A 21104-nucleotide genomic window follows, 5' to 3' on the forward strand; every position below is an offset into this window, starting at 1 on the left:
TCCTACCCAGGCCCAAGGTGAATGGAGAACAACAGTGCCTTGTCCCTTGGATAAGGCCTCCTTTTTCCAAGGCTGAAGAGCCTTTCCCGTCTCCCTCCCCCTCCTCCACCTCCAGTTCCTCCTCCTCTTCTTCCTCCTTCCCCATCATTCTCCAAGTTCCAGCTGTGTACCCAAGTGACTCATAGATACCATTCATTTGGGTCAGGAGAAAGGGAGGGAAATTCTCATCAGACCCAGACAAGTAGGAGTAACATTCTTCCCTCTCTCAGAGGGCCAGTCGTGGACATAGGGAGGACTTTTCCTATTGACCCCTGTCTGAAAATCCCTGAAGAAGAAAAAGTTCTGTGCAAGAGGAAGCTTAACCCTCTTGATCTACTACTCAGTCCTAGAAGACAGAACTAAGAAAGAAGAAAAATTATTGATTGAGACCAGAAGCCAGATGGCAAAAGGTTGAGGAATGAGTTACAGGATTAGAAGAATCTTTTTCTAGGGGTTTGGTTGTGAAAGGGAGATACAGGATAGCTTGAGGGGACAGTGGGCTTAAGTGAAGGTCTTAAGGCTGATGGAGCCCTAGGTAAACAAAATACAAGGAACCAAAGGATAAGAGGAAAGGAGATGAGATGATTGGGGGTCAGTCCAGACAGATTTGGGGAGGAGACTTGGGATCAGAAGAACAAATAAAAGGGCCACTTCTTCATTAGTGAATAGGGAATGATATTAAAGGATTTTGAAATGTAGAGAATAAAAATCTCACTCTCTCTTCCTATAGTTTTCTCAGTAAAGAATGAGTAGTGGGGTCAGCTAGATGGCGCAGTGGTAAAGCACCGGCCCTGGATTCAGGAGTACCTGAGTTCAAATTTGGCCTCAGATACTTGACACTAGCTGTGTGACCCTGTGCAAGTCACTTAACCCTCATTGGCCTGAAAAACAAAAACAAAAACAAAAGAATGAGTAGTGGTCCTTCCTTAATAGGGTGGTGGGAAACTTGAAAAGAGAGTTAGGACAATGTCTGGGAATGTGATAAAGAATAAATTAGAGGGCAGCTGGTGGCACAGTGGATAAAGCACTGGCCCTGGATTCAGGAGGACCTGAGTTCAAATCCGGACTCAGCCACTTGACACTTACTAGCTATGTGACCCTGGCCAAGTCACTTAACCCTCATTGCCCCACAAAAAAAAAAATAATAATCAATTAGAAAATGATTGCCTTGCTGTAGTGAGAGCCCAGTTCACATTAGATAACAAATTCATATTGGATTGGGTCGGGGTAGTTGATTTATAATTAAATTTTTATTTATCATTTAACACAAATTAAACGAGCATTTCCATTTATAAAGTACAACAGCAAGGAGTGTACATGAAATGTCAAGTCTCATTGCAATACAACTTGCTTTCAGATATATAGTAAATTCAACATATAATTTATAAAAAAAGAAAGAATAAAAATTAAAGGGAGGAAACTTTCAGATTAATGTAAAGGAGAGCTAGCAAAGACACACAAAATGTTAAGGTGTTACACTGGGTCCATTTTTCCATTTTATTTTATTTTTTATCTTGAACTTGACAAATATCAAATAAATGCATATAATGGAACAGAGAAAGACTATTACAAATGAAACTGCAAATTTATTCAACATAGAGCTTGTTCTTTTTAAGTAGACCATGATATAGAAATGTTTTGCATGACTACACACATATAACTTATATTGAATTGCTTTTGTTCTTAAGGTGGGGGATGGGGAGGGAAGCAGGAAGAGAATTTAGAACACAACGTTTTTAAAGTGGACATTAAAATATTTTTACATGTAATTGGGGGAAAAATAAAATTCTAAATAAATTAAGTAGACCATAAATTCAACATGTAACTTTCAAGGCTGTCCTGTTTGGGCGTCCTTCTGGCCTTTCTGTTCTCTCCTTATTGTGGAGGGACACCCTATCACTCCCCTGCCTTTGACTCCACTTACACTTCAGTGAACTATAATTTTGTCTGTGGGTCTCCTCTCCACTGATGCAGGACACAACCGACCCCGACAGAATGGAATTGCTGTGGCAAAACATTTGTCAGCTTCGGTCAAATTGAGAATGTCTCTGAATGTAACTAGGCCAGGACTTGGGCAACAGCCATCACCTGGATCACAGCAGAGCCCTTTCCCTTTCCCACATGACAGGACTTGGCAGAGTTTGCAGTCTGCTGGTGTAGCCTTGAAGAAACTAGAGTCGCCCCTGTCTCCCTACCCTTGACTCCAGATCTCTGCTGCTTTTCCCTTAGAAAAATACTGAGGTCCCCCTGAGCTCTTTCTTCTCCCCTGCTCCTCACCTGGAATAGTTCTGACAACATCCATCACCATCTCCTCCTTGACTCTAGTCTTTATTGAAGAAGTAGTACTTCTGTTTGGCAAGGCCAAACCAAGCTCTCCACACACACCCTTGATGCCATCCCTTCCTGTCTCCTCCGGCAGATTGCCTCCCATCATCACCCTATTGCTTTTCTAATCTTCAACCTCTGGCACATAGTAGACACTTAATGAAAGTTTGTTGACTTTATCTCTCTCACACTTGCTACTGATTCCTTCCCTGTGAGCTACACACATGCCAAGTCTTCTTCACCCTCAAAGAAGTCTCCCTAGTTTCTACCATGCCTATTCACTCTCATCCTATATCTGTACTCCCCTACTCAGCCAAACTCCTTGATAAACTTCTCTGCACCTGGTGCCTCTATTTCCTCTTCTTTTGTTCTCTTCTAAGCCCTGGCTTCCTACATCACTATTCAACTGAAACTACTGTCTTTCCAGAGTTACCAGTGATCTCTTCATTGCTAAATCTAATGGTCTTTTCTCAATCCTCACCCTTCTTGACCTCTCTGTATCATTTGATGCCACCTTCCCCTGGATATTCTGTTCCTTCTGGGTTGCATTACTCTTCTTACCTGTCTGAGTACCCATACTCACTACTCTCCTTTGCTGGTTCTTCCCCAACAACTCTCTGTCTTGGACCCTCTTCTCTTTTCTCTCTATATTCTCTCACTTGGTGACATCATTAGCTTCCATGGTATCAATCATCATCTCTAATCAGATGTGTATGTATATATATATATATATATATATATATATACACACATATATATACACATATACATATACATACACATACACATACACATACACATATACATATACATATACATATATACATATACATATACATATACATATACATATACATATACATATACATATACATATACATATACATACGCATGGTAGAAAATGCTCTCCACATTCAGAAAAAGAACTATGGAAGCTGAATGCAAAATGAAGTATGCTATTTTCACTTTTGTTGTTGTTGTTGTTGTTATTTATTCTTTCTTGCATTCTCCCTTTTATTCTGATTCTTCTCTTACAACATGACCAATATGGACATATGTTTAACACAATTGTAATGTATAACCTACATCAGATTGCTTGCTGGCTTTGGGAGGGGGAAGAAACATTTGGAATTCAAAAAATATCTTTACATGTAATTGAAAAAAATAACTAACATTTTAATAAGAGTGTTTGGGTGCTTTGGTTCACTAGGATTTTTGTCATTTTTTAAAAATAACTCTGGTTACTGCATAGTTTTGTGGGGGGGTGGGGGGAATCAATATTTGCTTAAGGTTCAGTTCTCAGTAAATTAATATCATCTGATTGGTCCAACTCCCTGAAAGCCATCATGTCCTTAAAGAATAAAGGACTTAACAGATCCAGGAAAGTTAGGTGTCTATATTCTCTGGAAAGATGGGAGGTAAACATTTTGTCCCACAAGAGAGACAGGAAGAAAGAACCAAAGACTCTAGTTTCCCTTCACACCGTTTCCCACCATCATTTACATATACTTTCCAGAAGGCAAAGCCTTTAATTGGCTTTCATCCCATGGACTACCCACTGTACTCCCCTTTCCTCCCTTTGATGTCATCTCCCCTAACCTGAAAACTGGGATGACAGCTGGGGGTAGAGTTAGTCAGACAGGACAGCACCTACCTAAGGAGAGTGAGGGGTCGGGAAGCCAGGCCACACAAACAGCAGTTGCAGGAAATTGGGAGTATTAGCCCTAGAGGGAAAATGACTTAAGAAAGGAAAACCTTGGTTATGGTTGGCCAATCCAATTGTGGCAACAAACACTTACTGAGCATCTGCTATGACCTGTCCTGGAGAAGAAGGATTAGATTTATTCTGATTAGACCTGCTTGGCCCCAGAGGACAGAAATAGGAGCAGTGAGAAGGCAGATTGTTCCCTTTTTCTGATTCATGGACCCCTCTGGCAGTCCATAGACCCCTTCTCAGGATGATGCCTTTAAATGCATAAAATAAAATGCACAGGATTACAAAGGAAACTAATTATATTGAAATACAGTTATCAAAAATGAGGCAGTTGGATGGTACAGTGGAGAAAGTGTTAGACCTGGAGTCAGGAAGGCCTAAATTCAAATCTGACCCCAAACGCTTAACTCCATCGCCCTGAGCAAGACACCTATCCTCTCTCAGATTCCATTTCCTTATTTGTAAAATGGGGGTAATAATGAAAGCTTCCTCAGGGTTCTTGTGAGGATCAAATGAGATAATATTCCTAAGTACTTTACAAATCTTAAAACATTATATAAATTTAGTTGTTGTTATTGTTATAGTTTTTAAAACTAGTTGACAGACCCCAGGTTAAGAACCTCTCAGCTTAATATAAAAAGGAGCTTTCTAACATTAAAAGCTGGCAGAAAATGTAAGGTGAGGTACTGAGGTTCTCATCACTGCAGGTATTCAAATGGAAACTTGATAGATGAACAGCCTTCAGAGTTGCTATAGAGAGGATTCATTCATAGCTCATCAAACAGTGGCTTCTTGTCTCCCTCTTACCTGTAGAATACAATACAACCTCCCCTGTTTGCGTGTAAAAGCTCTTACATTCTGATTCTTAGCCAACTTTCTGGGCTCACTGAATATTACTGGTCTTCACACACTCAGTGTTCTTGTCAGTTTGAGGTACTTGCAGTCCATAAAATTCCATTTCTATTGCCCAGGGAGTCCCCACACCTGTCTGGGCTGCACATGGTCCTTCAAAACTCAGCTCACTGGACCCCTCCTTCAGGAAGTCTGTCCTGTTCCCTGAGGTTGTTAGAGTCCTACCCCTGGTAATTACTACCCCTGGTAATTACTTTGTATTTTTAATTCTCCTTGTATATCTTATTTCCCTGAATAGAATGTAAGCATCTTAAGGACAGGGACTATTTAATTTTTAATCCTTGTATCTTGGAGGGTCTGGCACAGTGTGTGGCACACAGTTGGCACTTGATAAATTCTTATTAATTGAATGAATAAATTAATGGATTTCACAGATTTTCAGGGTTGGGGGGGGGAGAGAACAGGGCTCAGAAGCCAAGGTGTCTAAATAGTGCCTGAATAAGAAGCCCCTTCTGCAATACACTTTGAAAGCCATAAGCAGTCCAGTGTCTACTAGAAGCTTCAGGGAGAGGGGAGCCACTCCCTCCTGAGGCAACTCCTCTCCTCACCACCACCACCACCCCACCATTATTAAAAAGTTCTCCCCCTTTCCATAGAGATGCAATCAACTTCACTGTAACCTCCACCCATTGACCTAGTTTTTCTTTTTGATGGCAAACAGAATAAGGCTAGTCTTCCAGCCCTTCCCAGACTTAAAGATGACCTTCCCTGATAAATTAGAGGTATACCAAAAAAGATCAGTGGTAAAACCGGGATGTCCATTATCATCTCTATTATTCAATATTGTACTAGAAATGTTAGCTTTAGCAATAAAAGAAGAAAAAAGAAATTGAAGGAGGAAACAAAAGTATCACTTTTTGCAGATGATATGATGGTATACTTAGAGAATCCTAGAGAATAACTAAAAAACTACTTTAAACAATTAACAATTTTAGCAAAGTTTCAGGATATAAAATAAACCCACATAAATCATTTATGACCAAACAAAAGATAGAGAATATTATGAAATACAAAATGGATCATTTTGATTACATTAAATCAAAAAAGGTTTTGTACAAATAAAACCAATGCAACCAAGATTAAAAGGAAAGCAGAAAGCTGGGAAACAATTTTTATAATCAGTGTTTCTGATAAAAGCCTCATTTTAAAAATACATAGATCAGGGGGCAGCTAGATGGCACAATGGATAGAGCACCAGCCCTGGAGTCAGGAGGACCTGAGTTCAAATCCAGCTTCAGACACTTAACACTTACTAGCTGTGTGACCCTGGGCAAGTCACTTAACCCCAATTGCCTCACTAAAAAAAAATACATAGTTCAACTGTGATAGACTAGATTCTTCTCACCAATCCGATGGTACAAGAAAGTTCTAAAGGACTCAGGATGGAAAAGGCTCTCCAAATCTAGAAAAAGAAAAAACAAACAAAAAAAAAGGAACTGTAGAATATGGATGCTGATTGGACCATACTATTTCTTTTGTTTTTGGTGCTGTGGGTTTTCTGTTTTGAGGTTTTTCCTTTTTGCTCTGATTCTTCTCGTATAACATGACTAATGCAGAAATATGTTTAATGTTATTATGTATATATAACCTATATCAGATTACCTGCTGTCTAAGGGAGGAGGGGAGGGAGGGCAGGGAGAGAGAAAAATTTGAAGTTGGAAATCTTATATAAACAAATGTAACTGGAAAATAATAAAATACTTTTATTTTTTTTAAAGTACATAGAGAACTGAATCAAATTTATTCAAGTCATTCCCCAATTAAGAAATGGTCAAAGGATATGAACAGGCAGTTTTCTGATGAAGAAATTAAAGTATCTATAGTCATATGAAAAAATGTTCTGAATCACTATTGATTAGAGAAATGCAAATTAAAACAACTTTGAGGTACCACCTTACACCTATCAGATTGGTAATATGACAAAAATGGAAAATAATAAATGTTAGAGAAGATGTGGGACAATTGGAGCACTAATACCTTGTTGGTGGAGTTGTGAACTCATCCAACCATTCTGGAAAGCAATTTAGAACCATGCCCAAAGAGCTATAAAACTGTGCATACCCTTTGACCCAGCAATACTACTACTAGGTCTGTATTCCAAAGAGATCATAAGAAAGGGAAAAGGACCCACGTGTACAAAAATATTTATAGCAGTTCTTTTTGTGGTGGTAAAGAATTGGAAATTGAGGGGATGCCCATCAATTGGAGAATGTCTAAACAAGTTGTGGTATATGAATGTAATAGAATTCTATTGTGCTGTAAGAAATGATGAGCAGGAGGAGTTCAGAGAAACCTGGAAGGACTTGCATGAACTGATGATGAGTGAGATGAGCAGAACCAGAAGAATGTTATACACAGTATCATCAACATTATGTGTTGATCAACAATGATAGACTAGATTCTTCTCACCAATCCAATGGTACAAGAAAGATCCAAAGGACTCAAGATGGAAAAGGCTCTCCACATCCGGAAAAAAGATCTGTGGAATCTGAATGCAGATTGAAGCATACTATTATACCTTGTTGTTGTTGTTTTCTTTTTTGAGGTTTTCCCCTTTTGTTCTGATTCTTCTTTCACAATATGACTAGTGTGGAAATATGTTTAATGTGATTGTACATATATAACCTATATCAGATTGGTTGCTCTCTTGGGGAGGGGAGAGAGAAGGAAGAGAGGGAGAAAAATTTGGAACTCAAAATCTTATAAAAATGAATGCTGAAAACTATCTTTACACATAACTGGAAAAAAATACTATTAAGTTTGGGTCGGAGGCAGCTAGGTAGCGCAGTGGATAGAGCACCGGCCCTGAAGTCAGGAGGACGTGAGTTCAAATCCATCCTCAGACACTTGACACTTACTAGCTGTGTGAACCTGGGCAAGTCACTTAACCCCAATTGCCTCAAAAAAAAAAAAAAAAGATTGGGGGGGAAAAAAAGATGACCTCCCAGCTATGAAATACCTTCTAGTTCCTTCCCCATGGAATGTGTTCTTACACATGGGGATTCCTTTTCAAGCTTAGATTGTTCTGATTGGCCACTGGGGTCCCTTCCCACACTAGAATTCTGAGCTTCTGGAAGCCTGAGGGGGTCTTGGGCCACTCAGCACAGCAGGGCAGGTTGACTTGAGGGCACATTGTGAGGGATGCAACTGCTCCACCATCCCTACCTGCCCCAAGCTGCACAACAGTTGCTAGGAGCTGGTAAGGCCATTCAGAAGCCTCTGCCAGGCAGCCAGAGAGGGGAGGGAAAGAGCTGTGAGTCACCACGTGTGGGCCTCTGAGGTGCTCCGCAGTCACAGGAATGTTGTGTGGGGAGAGATTTCCCAATCTTGTTCCATTGCAAAACCTCCCTTGAAACTGCCCATGGAATTAAGGACCCAATGAGTGAGAACACGACTGAAAAGCTATTGTTTGTTTTATTGGCTTCCCTAGACTTGGAAAAGAAACTAAGCATCCTTCTAGCAGCTCCAGCCCCTGCCATGGATGAGACCGAGGGGACACATGTTCTTGATGCTTTGTAAATCATGGAAATAGGGGCCCCAATTAGGACCCAAGGCTCCACTTCAAGAGGGAAGGGATGGCTGTTTTCAAACCTTTCTAAATAAGTCATAACAACCCCCACAGATGGTGCTTTAAGTCACCACTGAGATCTGGCCGCCAAGAAGCCCAGAGCCATCCTGGACTGTGCTACGGAAGGTGCGGTTTCCAGAAAGAAGCCTGGCTGTCCCCTGCCCTGGTCAGACCATGCTAGAGGTAACCCAATCCGAGCACCACAGTTTAGGAAGGACATTGATAAACTGATGAAGATGCAAAAGAGGGCAACCAGCAGAGCGAAGGTGATTGAATCTGTGCCGCATGAAGGTTGGTCAACCAAAATGACAAACATTGGAAAAAATGAGAGCCAGCTAGCCTGGGAAAGAGAAACCTTATTGGGGAGGACAACATGACGACTGTCTTCAGATACCTGAAGGGCTGACACACGGAAGACGGGGCAGATGTATTTCGTTTGGTCCTCAGAAGACAAAATAAGGACCGATGGAAGAAAGTTGCAAAGAAGCTATCAGGACTTTCTAACAGTTTGAGCTACCCTAAATCCAGATGGGCTGCCTGGAGGAGACAGCATGGCCTCCCCCTCACTGGAGGTCTTCAAGCAAAGGCTTCATGACCACTTGTTGGGAAGGTTTTTGTATAAAGGACCACTGTTCAGGACTTCAGCCAATGAGGGTCCCTTCCCTCTCTGAAATTATTTGATTCTGTAAAGCACTTTCCTCATGACTGCCCTGACTGCCCAGGAAACACCAGTTTCATTATCTCCCATTTTATGCCTGAGGAAACTGAGGCCCCAAAACAAGCAGTGACTTATCCAAAGTCATTCACCTAATAAGTAAGTGGCACAGTGGATAGAACACTAGGGCTGGAGTCAGGAAGAACCAAATTCAATCTGGTCTTGGATACTTACTAGCTGTGAGACTCTGGGAAAATCACTCTACTTCTCTGCCTTGGTTTCCTCATTTGTAAAATGGAGATAATCAGAATAATACCTACCTCCCAGCATTGTTGTGAGAATAAAAAGAAGGTTTGTAAAGCTCTTTGCAAACCTTCAGGTGCTATATAAGTGATTATGTGTCAGAAGGGGAAGGGGAAAGGAATAAGCATTTATTAAGAGCCTACTATGTGCCAGACACTGTGCTAAGTGCTTTAAAATTATCTCAGTTGACCATCACAACAACCCTGGGAGGTAGGTGCTTTTATTATATCCACTTTAGAGATGAGTAACCTGAGGCAGATAGAGGTGAAGTGACTTGCCCAAGGTTACCTACCTAGTCAATGTTTGAGGCCACATTTGAACTCAGGTCTTTCTGATGCCAGGTCCAGCTCTTTGTGCACCATGGTGCCCCCCTAGCTACCTCAAGGTGAGATTCAAACTGAGGCAAACAGGGTTAAGTGACTTACCCAGGGTCAGACAGCTAGTAAGTGTCTGAGGCCAGGTTTGAACTCAGGAAGATGTCTTCCTGACTCCAGACCCTGTGCTCTATCTACTGTGCCATTTACCTGCACCTCCAAATGATGAAAGATATCCAATAATGACCTTGGAAGGCAGTGAGTTCTCAGTCACGGGAAATGTTCAAGAAATTCAATTGAATTGAACTGCTTCCCAACATACCATGCTACTTGCGGCCCCTCATATTCCTGGAACTGTGATAGGCTCTGGAATTAAAGGCAAAAAAAAAGAAATAGTAATATTTTAATAGGAAAACTGCCTCTAAGGAGTTTACTTTCTCAAGAGAACAACAAATAGACATAATAACTACAAAGTGATTTCACAGAGGACTAGCAATCAGGGTCATGGTGAAGTGGAAGGAGCACTTAGACTCTGAATCAGGAAGACATGGGTTCAAATCCCACCATTGGTTTAAGAGGTATGACCAAGGATAAGTCATCTTGAATCTCAGTTTCCTTATCAGCAAAATAGAGATAATAATCCTGAACTTATTACCTCATAGAGTTTTGGAGAGGTTCAAATAAGATGTACATAATGTGCTTTGCAATCCTCAGGCTGGTATATGATCAACCAATTAACAAATATTTATTAAAATGGTCTCTAACACTTACTAGCTGTGTAACCCTAGGCAAGTCTCTTAGCCTCTGTTTACTTCAGCTTCCTCATTCGTAAAATGAAAGGGTTCGATCCATCGGCCTCTAAGGATCCTTCCAACTAACTCGAGAGCTATGTGCCTATCACCTGGGTTTGACTCTTGGCCCCCACCACCTACTGCCTAGGAAACCTTAGAAAAGTCTCTTAAGCTTCCTCGGCCCCACTTTCTTTCTTCTTCTGTGAAATGAAGGGATTGACCTCTAAATTCCCCTCTAGTTCCAAACCCTATGATTTTCTTCTTATTGAATTTCAGAATTGAATCCCCAGTTCTTTGTCCATCTCTAATGTTTGTCCAACATGTATTCACAGACTAACTCGATGGCTGCCCAACCGGCAGTACACCATAGATATTTCATCCGCTTTGTTTTTCCCTGGTGGATGGTCAGGCCTATCTTTGTCATATTTCTGTGAATCTCACGAGGAGGCTAGTTTGTAAGTTGCTTCATTAAACATTCTGAAGTCAGCAGGGTCTCAAAATGAATTCAGGGGCTCATCCTTCTATTTGTTTTTACCTGCCCCTTGTATCCAGGTGGCAAGCTAAGTACTTTGAGCATAACTGGCATAGGATAAATGCTTGCCAACTGGTGGCCTTTCCTGACTCTCTGGCTGAGGCCTACATCAGTGACTCACGCTGTCTGGCTGGCTCTTTCCCACTTGATGCTACTTAAAGATACTATGTCAAGGCTACAAGTGGAGAATCTGGAGGAACAGGTGCAAGGACAGGCCTTTTCCCCTTAGGAAATACCAAGTGGGGAAAATTATGGTCTTCGTTGTTTGAAAAGGGGCTGGACCACAGGAAGAAGGAAGATGGTGCACACACCAAAGGCCAGGCTTTGGGCGATTCTTTATCCCTCCATGGGCCTCCCTCTTCCCCTCTGGCCACCAAGGGTGTTGGATAACAAGATCTCCAAGGAGGCATCTTCCAGCTCTAACTCATGTGATTCCCTAATACCCACCATATTTCAAGCTCACGAGACTGGCACACCTTGACTCTGTGAGCTCTGAAATGTGCTCACACCCAGAGCAACCAGGGCATTTAAAAACAGGAATCCAAGTCTTGGGCCTAGAAAAGTGACAATGAAACTGCAGAGAAATGGGTGCCTGTGGGGACAGAATGTTGCATGTATTGACAGACTCAAGCACTAGAGCAGTTTGTATTTTTGTCTTTGGGATAAAGGAGGGCCCCATGGGCGGTGGTGGAGATAACTGGAGATGATGGGAATTAAAAACAAAAGCAATCCATAAAACTCATTTCAAAAAATAAATAAAATATAAGAGGCCCTAACTAAATGATTTGCAATCTTGATCTGTGGTGGCAGCTTCAGCCTTGTCCCTCTCCCTATGATCCAGGGTTCCTGAAGAGGACAGGAGGAGAAAAATTGTCACATGGCAAAAAGAGCCCTGGCCTCAGCATCAAGCAGGGTTTGAGTACTGTCTGTGTGACCTTGGGCAGGTCATTTTCCATCTTCTCAAGAATAATAACAGCTAACGTTGGTATAGCCCTTTAAGGTTTATAAAGTGCCTTATAAACATTATCTCATCTTATCTTCATGACAACTTTAGAGGGAGGTAGGTGCTATTATCTCCATTTTACAGATGAAGAAACTGAGGCAGACAAACCAAATGTCTTGCTCAGGGCTAAACAGCTGCTAAGTGTCTAAGGGTAGATTTGAACTCGGGTTTTCCTGACTCCAAGTCCAGGCCTCTAGCCACTGTGCCACCAACTGCCCTTGAGTAGCTTGGAATGTTGCAAAGTAGCTTTGGAATCAGAAAACCCTGAGCTTAAGACCTGTCTTGGCAGTTTACTACCTGAAAGGCCTTGGGCAGGACACTGACTTTCTCTGGGCCTCAGTTTCCTTGTGTGTAAAAGGAGGGGGTTAGATGAAATGACCTCTGCAATGCCTTTCACCTCTCAAGCCCAGATCCTATAGAATCTTGGTTTTCGTTTTCAATCTGTAGTATAAGGAACAGAGAATGTCAGAGCTGAGAAGGGCCTTAGAACACAGAATATTCAAATTGAAGGGGATCTGCCATATTATTTAGTCCAACTCTCCCATTTTCCAGGGAAGAACATTGAGAATCTGAGAAAGGAACTCAAAAGGAGTTGTTTAGTCCAACACATGATACATGAAAAGGATCAACAGTATAACCCAAAGAGAGAGAACCCACCATTTCTCCAGACTGCCCACTGAGCTCTGGCAAGGCCCTAACTGGTAAGGAAGCTTTTCCTAACATCTGGCCCAAACTGGCCTCTGCAATTTCCATTGTCTGTGGGCAGAATAGACCCCAGGACACCCAATGGATCAAGTAGAACTCCTCTTGCACATGAAAGTCCTTTAAATACTTAAGGACAACTGTCATGCCCCCTTGACACCACCCCTGTCTTCTTCCCTCCTCCAGACTGAAAATCCCCACTTCCTGCAACTGTCTTGGTTGACATGATCTCAAGACCCTTCCCTATTCTGGTTGCGCCTCTTCTAGACACAAGGATCTTGACTTCCCCAGGATCAGATAACTGGACTACTAGTAGAATCTAGGTCTAGATTATAATCTAGATCTCCTGAGTCACTGGTTTTTCCCATTGCCTGGGATGCCTGGCATGTTAAAGAATGATTACTTGGCCACAAATGACAGAAACCTGGGAGGAAATGGTCTCATGGGCTCCTTGCAGAAGCTCCCTTAGGCACGACCAGCTCTGTCCTCCCCAAAGAAAGTGAGTGATGTGGAGAAAGGAGAACCTGGTTCAGCCACGAACCCCAAAGGGACAGACAGGCTGAGAGTGAGAAGGGAGTTAGTCATGGGTAAATCTGGCTTGTAAAAGCTGTCTTTGTGAAAAGTCACCGGAGAAGGAGGGGTAGGGAGAGAGAGGGCACAGAATGCAGGGGAGAGTTTCCTTGTGAGAAATCATTAACAATAAGGTATTCCTCCACTCATGTGATGCTGTTTACACAGAACAGTTGGCCTGGGACAGAGCGGAGTTCTATTGGCAAGTCAGCCAACCAAGGCAGCTTATTCTCTCATTTCAGGGGTTCCTCCCCTCAGCCTTGAGAGGCAGCTAGTGCACGGAATATTAAATGCCTTACACCATGGGATGCTAGAACATAAAAGGGTAGAACTGAAGGGAACCTTGACTTTTAGAACCTTAGAACACAACGTATTGAATGCCAGAGCCAGAAAGGACTTTAGAACACACACACACACACACACACACACACACACACACACACACACACACACACACACACAAAAGAAACCTAGAAAGTCAAAGCTAGAAGATGTCTTAGAACACAGAATGTGTGAATTGGCTGCGACCTTAGAATGTTAAAATAGACCTTCCACTTCTAATCTATGACTTAGTGGAAGGACTAGAAGGGACTAAGGAACATAGGGTGTCAGATCATAGGACATAGAACTTTAGAGCATAAAGGAATCTTTGGGATCTTTCAGTCTAATCCCTTGTTTGATAATCAAGGAATCTGAGGCCCAAAGGGGTTGGTTCGTTCCTTATCCCAATTCCTACCCTCTCTAATTTCCCTCCCCTCTGTCCATGTCCCTAACACACAGAGTTGGTTCTTGAATATCTTCCCTGATAGAGAACCAAATTAAACAATTAATTCAAATTGATTGGTGATTCATGATAACACATCATACATCAAAAAGAGCAATTGACTCAAAAATCGGTCATTGGCCTTTCACATTCAGCTTTCAGGGTCAGACCCACACAACTCCTCAGTGCCCAGTCCCAACTCTTTTACACTTGTTGGCAGTCCAAGGGACTCAGGTGAGTGGTAGAGGGGTGGTGGCCCTGGGTAATTAAGAGTTTGACTGTCTCTGCACATTCCTGCTGCTGATTGATACCAAGATGGGGATAACTGGTAATTTACTAGAAGAGTAAGAGTCAGGAGACCAGAATGCTTATCAGGCTCCCACTGGGTGACTGAAATCTAACCCCACTGAGCCACAGTTTCCTTATCTGTAACATGGGCATATTTGTATCATCTACCTTGCAGGATTGTGAAGGACCCATGAGATCAAGTAGAAAAAGGCTGTTGTTGACCCTATAATGAGACAGTCAGTTGTTATTATTGTCATCGGTCCTGCGAAGTCCTGCTCTGGTACACCTCCCTGCTTCTTATACATATATTAGTGTGTAAAAAGAAAGCTGAGGCAGCTAGGTGGTGCAGTGGATAAAGCATCAGCCCTGGATTCAGGAGGACCTGAGTTCAAGTGCAGCCTCAGACACTTGACACTAGCTGTGTGACCCTGGGCAAGTCACTTAACCCCAATTGCCCCAGAAAAAAAATACAAAAAAAAAAAAAAGAAAGCTGAGGTAATTTGAGGAAAGGCATCAGTCGTAGAGGGTCAGCAGGAAAGGCCTCATATGGGGAGTTGGTGCTGGATTCCAAAGTGCAGAGGTGAGGAGTCAGTGCATTCCCAAACCAGTCAGTCGAGAAGCATTTATTAAGAAACCAAGATAGGAGATAGTGTATCTTGTGTGCCAAGAAACAAGTGGGCAATGTCGGGACTCAAAAGAGCATGCAGGGCAGCTAGGTGGCGCAGTGGATAGAGAACTGGCCCTGGAGTCAGGAGTACCTGAGTTCAAATCCGGCCTCAGACACTTAACACTTACTAGCTGTGTGACCCTGGATAAGTCACTTAACCCCAATTGCCTCACTAAAAAAAAAAAAAAAAAAGAGCATGCAGACAAAGTCATGTCCAAGAAAGGTGCCAAAGATTGGGGCCAGGTGGTGAAAGCGTTGAATACCAAACTGAGGCGTGTGTATTTGATCTCAGAGGAAATGGGAAGGTGGTGGAGTTTATTAACTAGGGGAATGATATTGACAAACCTGAACTTAAGGAAAATCACTTGAGTGACTTGAAATTTTGAAGCATTCTGCTTCTTTTTATTACAACCAATATTGCAATTTCTTTTGCCTAGATAGGCAGTGCGGCATAGCAGAAAGACTACTGGACTTGTCATCAAAAGATCTAGATTTGAATCACTTGATTGGCACTCATTTATTAAGTACCTACTATGTGCCAGGCACTGGAGAAACAAAGACAGTCCCTGCTCTTACCACTACCGTGATAGTGATTGTAGGCTCCTGGCTTAATCCCATCTGGGCCTTCATCTCCTTTTCTCTAAAACTGGCTCAATATCTGCACTGCTGACTTCCCCAGGTTTCCCTTTGGTGGAAGGGTAGACAGGACTGGGAGCTCAAAGATGTGGGCTCAGACTTCACTGGCCACACTCATTAAGTGCATAGTCACGGGAAAAGTCCTGAGCCTCAGTTTCCTCACGTGTAAAATGGTCGTTCCTGAGCTTGTTTCTTCATTTGGAAAATGGTGATTCTACCTCACAGAGTTGTTTTGAGACTTAAACAAGAGGATGTGTACAAAGCATTTGGTAAATGTCAAAAAACTGTATAAATGCCAGCCTGTCCTGTCCTGTGCTCTTTCAATGGGGAGCTGTCATAAAAGAAAGATAAGGTAGTTTTTTTTTCACCCTTATTCCTCATTTGATCCTCACAACAACCCTGCAAAGTAGGTGCTCTTATCATCTTTTACAGATGAGGAAACTGAGGCAGAGGTGAAGTGAATGGTTTGAAGATTAATAGAATAATGGACAGGGATCAGGCTAACTTTCAAGTACTCCCACAGGTCTGTAGATCTAAAGCTGGAAGGTACCTGGGAGGCTATCTAGCCCAACCCCCTAATTTTATAGAAAAGGAAACTGAGGCCCAGGGAGATTAAGTGACTTTCCCAAGATCACATACATCAAATAAGCATTTTAAAGTCCCTAATCTGGGCCAAGCACTTTGCTAATGCTAATGCAAATACGAACCTGAGCCAGTCCTGGACCTCAGGGAGTGCCCACAGTGTATCCAATGTTAAGAATGAAGACTAGCCAGTAAAGGTTTGTGATATCCTTGTAGGAAAGGGGTCACGTAACTATGTTTTGCTATTTACTTTTGAGAGAGAGACAGAGAAAGAGACAGACAGAGAGACAGACAAAGACAGAGACAGACAGAGAAACAGAGACAGGAGAGACAGAGAGAAGGGAGGAAGTGGAAAGGAGAGGAGGCAAGAGGGGAAAGGAAGGGATGAGAAAGGAAAGGATAGAAAGAGAAAGAGGAGATGGGGAGAAGAGGAAAAGGGGGAGAGAGGAAAGAAGGGGGAAAGAGGAAAGAAGGGGGAAAGAGGAGAGTTGAAAAAAGGAGATAGAGCAAAGGGGGCAAAGAGGAAGGGGAAAAGGAGAGAGGAACGGTTAAGGGAAAGAAAAGAAAGTGGGAGAGAATAAAAAGGAAGGGTAGGGAAGGGGAAGAGTAAAGGGGAAAAGAGAAGAAGGGTAGAAAAGTAGGGAGGGAGATGAAATGATGAGAGAAGAGATGGGGAAAGAGGGGAAAGGAAAGAAGGGGAGGGTGCAGAAAGGAGGAAGTGAGCGAGGAAAGAGAGGACAAAGGAAAGAGGGAAAGTCGAGGAGGAAAAATGCAAAGAGAAAGAAGGTAGAAAGACCAATGACTGTGGGAAACATCCCTACCGGAAAAGATGGGGAAGGGGGAGGGGAGAGGCAAGTGCCTCTGAGTGTGTGCGTTTCCCAGACACACCTTAGTTGCTCGGTCGAAGAGGGGAGGAGCCTTGAATTCAGGGCTCTTGACCACTAGTGCCCAGTGGCTGGGGCAGGTGTTGTAGATTCCACCCCAGAGGGGCAGGGGCCAGCCAGACCTGGGGACGAGGCTGAGGGATGTTAGTGGGAATCTGGCTGGTTCCCTCTCCTGTCCTTCCTTGGGGCGGGAGTTTCGGGAGGCTCACGGTCCCCGCTCCCCGCTCCCCAGGTGGCAGGCGGGACAATGGGAGGCGGGGCTGCGGCCGGGGCTCTCCAGCTCTCGGCCCGCTTCTGCTCCTGGGGCTAATGTGTCATCTGCATTCCTGTAGGTGAGTCAGTGGCGGAACCTGCCTTGCAGGTCGGACGTCGTATAAAAGCGAGAGGGCACCGCTCTCCCGGGCACAGACGCCTCGGATCCTGCAGCACCAGCCCCGCACCTGCTACCCCTTCTCCTCCCTTCCTGGGTCTCCCATCCTCGCCCAGCATGGCGCACCCGCTCGGGCTGGCGTTGCTCCTGGCGGCAGCGATCGGCTGGACAGCGACCCAGAACTGCACCTGCCCCACCAACAGGTGGACGATCTGCAACCCGTCGGGCCCCGGGGGCGCTTGTCAGTGCACGGTCCTGGGCTCGGGCCACGTGGCGGACTGCGGCACTCTGACCTCCAAGTGCCTGCTCCTGAAGGCGCGCATGAGCCCGCACAAGGGCCGCAAGCTGATCAAGCCCCCCGAGCACGCCGTGGTGGACAACGACGGCCTCTACCACCCGGACTGCGACAGCTCGGGCCGCTTCAAGGCGCGCCAGTGCAACCAGAGCTCCGAGTGCTGGTGCGTGAACTCGGTGGGCGTGCGGCGCACCGACAAGGGGGACCAGACGCTGCGGTGCGACGAGCTGGTGCGCACCAGCTACATCCTCATTAACCTGCGGCACCAGGAGCGCGCGCGGCCCTTCAACCACTCGGACCTCAGCCGCGCCCTGAGGCGCCTCTTCCAGGAGCGCTACCAGCTGAGCCCCCGGTACGTGACGGCCGTGGAGTACGAGCGCCCCACCATCCAGATCGAGCTGCAGCAGAACGCCTCCCAGAAGGCCCGCGGGGACGTGGACATCGCCGACGTGGCCTACTACTTCGAGAGGGACGTCAAGGGCGACTCTGTCTTTCACAACGCGCCCCTCGGCCTCGAGGTCAGAGGGGAGCCCGTGCACGTGGAGGACACGATGATTTACTACGTGGACGAGAAGCCCCCCCAGTTCTCCATGAAGAGGATGACGGCCGGGCTGATAGCCGTCATCGTGGTGGTGGCCCTGGCCATTGTGGCCGGCATCGTAGTCCTGGTCGTGAGCAACAAGAGGAAGTCGGGAAAGTATGAGAAGGTGGAGATCAAGGAGATGGGCGAGATGAACAAGCAGCTCAACTTGTAAGGACGAGACTCCTGTGCTAGGACGCCGGGGAGGGGAGGGGAGGAGGGATAGGAGTTTTCATGTGAAAGGGCCTCCCTCTGGACCAGAAGCTGGGGCCCGGGATCCTGGGCTCTCTACCTTCTTGGCTGGACTGAGACTTTCCCTGCCATCCTTCCCCTAAAAGAATCCTAGAGCTGGAAGGGAATCTAGTTCAACTTCTCTTTTTATATATGGAAGAAACTGAGGACCAGGAAGACACGACAAGGTCCGTGCAGCTCTAACGTTTATGTTCCAAGGTTCATCGGAGCCCTGACAGTCTGTTTCATGTTCCAACGTCCCTTTCACCGCTAACATTAAGTTCTGTGTTCCCTTTCAGCGCTGACAGTCTGTGTTGTTACTCTAACAGCATCAGTTCTAAAGTGCCTTCTGTCACTTAAGTTCTGTTCCTCGTAGGATTCTCTGTTCTAAGGTTCCTTCCTTACAACGCTAGAGTTCTACTTAGAGGTACGATTAGGACTGAAGCCTGTGCCTTCCTTTTCCTAGTCTCAGCCTTTTCCATTTTTCCATGTTGTCTATATGTTATTTCCTTGGAATCAGTTTGTCCTATTTGTCTGACTTCATACCCTATCTCTGTGTTACTGGACAACTTAACTTTTCTGTGCCTGTTTCTTCATCTGTAAAATGGGGAATAAAAACAAAACAAAACAAAAAACTACCTCCTAAGGTCCTTGTGACCATTGAGGGAAAGAATATACATAAAGCAAGTGCTCTTTAAATGTCAGATGTTATGATCCCGAAGGAAAAGAATCTGTAAACCAAGCCAATCATTTCAGCCCCAGGACAGAAATATGACTCCGAAAACAAAGAACTAATAGAAACTGGAAAGGGTGGGTTGGGTTTCTACTGAATGTCTATCTGGGTGTGTCTGTCTACCTACCTGCCGACTCTATTTAAAACAAGTGCTGTAAAGAGATTTTCCAAATCTTAAATGACTTTGAATGGGCCCCAGAACTTAGGGTTTAAGTTAAATTCATGATCTCACACTGTTAAAAACAACTGATGAGCGTCTTCTAAATTTCCCAGTTTATACAGTACAATGGTGTTCATGATGGGTCAAGGATTTGCTTCTCTGTCATGTCCTCAATTGACTGCCCTTTGTATTTCCAAGCTGGGTCCCCAGCCATCCTGTTACCTTGTTAAAATGCATTTTCCATTACTTGGTTTGGAGGGGACTCATATCTGCTCCCCCATGCTCCTGTGTAGCTCCTTAAGTGTTATGTTAATCTATTTTGCAAAATGTGCGTGTGTGTGTGTTGTCTTTGATAAGGTCAGAATTTTTATAAGCTGTTGGATTTAATAAAACATGAAGAAAACCTATAAAACAGTGAAAGGCCTTTGTGACTCCTCTGTCCTCTGCCCCAGGGACTGCTCAGGTTTAAAGTTTAAAACACAGAGTGGGGCGGCTAGGTGGCGAAGTGGATAAAGCTTGGGCCCTGGATTCAGGAGGACCTGAGTTCAAATCTGGCCTCAGCCACTTGACACTTACTAGCTGTGTGACCCTGGGCAAGTCACTTAACCCTCATTGCCCTGCAAAAAAACAAAAAACGAAACACTCAGAGGGGACTTGGCCTTGGAAAAGGGAGTCCAGGTGGCCTCTCTCTTCTTGGGACTGTCTTCCACAAAACTGGAAGAGGCCTCACCTGAGCAGACATCTATTCCCCCTCTGCTTATTTTACAGATGAAGAAACTGAGGCCCCAAGGAATGAGTGACTTCCCCAAGGTCACACCGCCAGTTATCCAGGAAGGGCACGATCTCTGATTAAAAACAAGTCTTCTGGCTCTAGTCCTGTTACTGATGTCCCTGGGCCCCACTGGTTCCTTGGACACTGAGACGTTGAGGGACTGGGTTAAAAGTCTTCAGAGTCCTAGTGAAGGCTGCTCTGGTAGGTTCCCATTCCCCAGGGGAGGACAGCTTCAAAGCCAGGTACTTGGGGTGGGGTCAGAAGTATGCAACCAGTTCTCTCAACTAGAAAATGGTCTCTGGGAGGTTTCTAAGGTTTGTCATTAAGTAAGAATTCTGTCGGAGTCATCACAGCTGCTGAAGAAAAGAAAAAAAGAGCTTGTGGGCCCTTTTAGGCCCCTCACCCCCAGCTGCCTGCTGAGATTACTTACCTAAGAACCCTTGAGTTCTTCCATTTGGTTTCCTCGTCTCTTTTTCCCCCCTCTTTCTCTTCCTTTCTTTTTTTTGGTGAGGCAATTGTGGTTAAGTGATTTGCCCAGGGTCACACAGCTAGGAAGTGTTAAGTGTCATTGGCCAGATTTGAACTCAGGTCCTCCTGAATCCAGGGCCGGTGCTCTATCCACTGAGCCACCTAACTGCCCCTTCTCCTCCTTTCTTACCATCCCCTTCCTTCTCCCATGCCGTTCTCTTTCCTACTTTCCCCTTGTCTTCGCTCT

At 44.3% G+C, this 21104-nt stretch overlaps 1 protein-coding gene across 1 annotated transcript; it reads left to right on the top strand.

Moving 5' to 3' along the window:
* The first annotated feature begins 17671 nt into the window (after positions 1-17671).
* TACSTD2 (tumor associated calcium signal transducer 2) lies at positions 17672-20028 on the top strand. Its single transcript, XM_044005143.1, has one exon. The coding sequence runs from the start codon at positions 17736-17738 to the stop codon at positions 18666-18668; it is 933 nt and encodes a 310-aa protein (XP_043861078.1). The 5' UTR covers positions 17672-17735; the 3' UTR covers positions 18669-20028.
* The last annotated feature ends 1076 nt before the right edge of the window (positions 20029-21104 follow it).

This window comes from Dromiciops gliroides, chromosome 4 (genome assembly GCF_019393635.1).
Source record: "Dromiciops gliroides isolate mDroGli1 chromosome 4, mDroGli1.pri, whole genome shotgun sequence".
In the NCBI taxonomy this organism is placed as follows: Eukaryota; Metazoa; Chordata; class Mammalia; order Microbiotheria; family Microbiotheriidae; genus Dromiciops; species Dromiciops gliroides.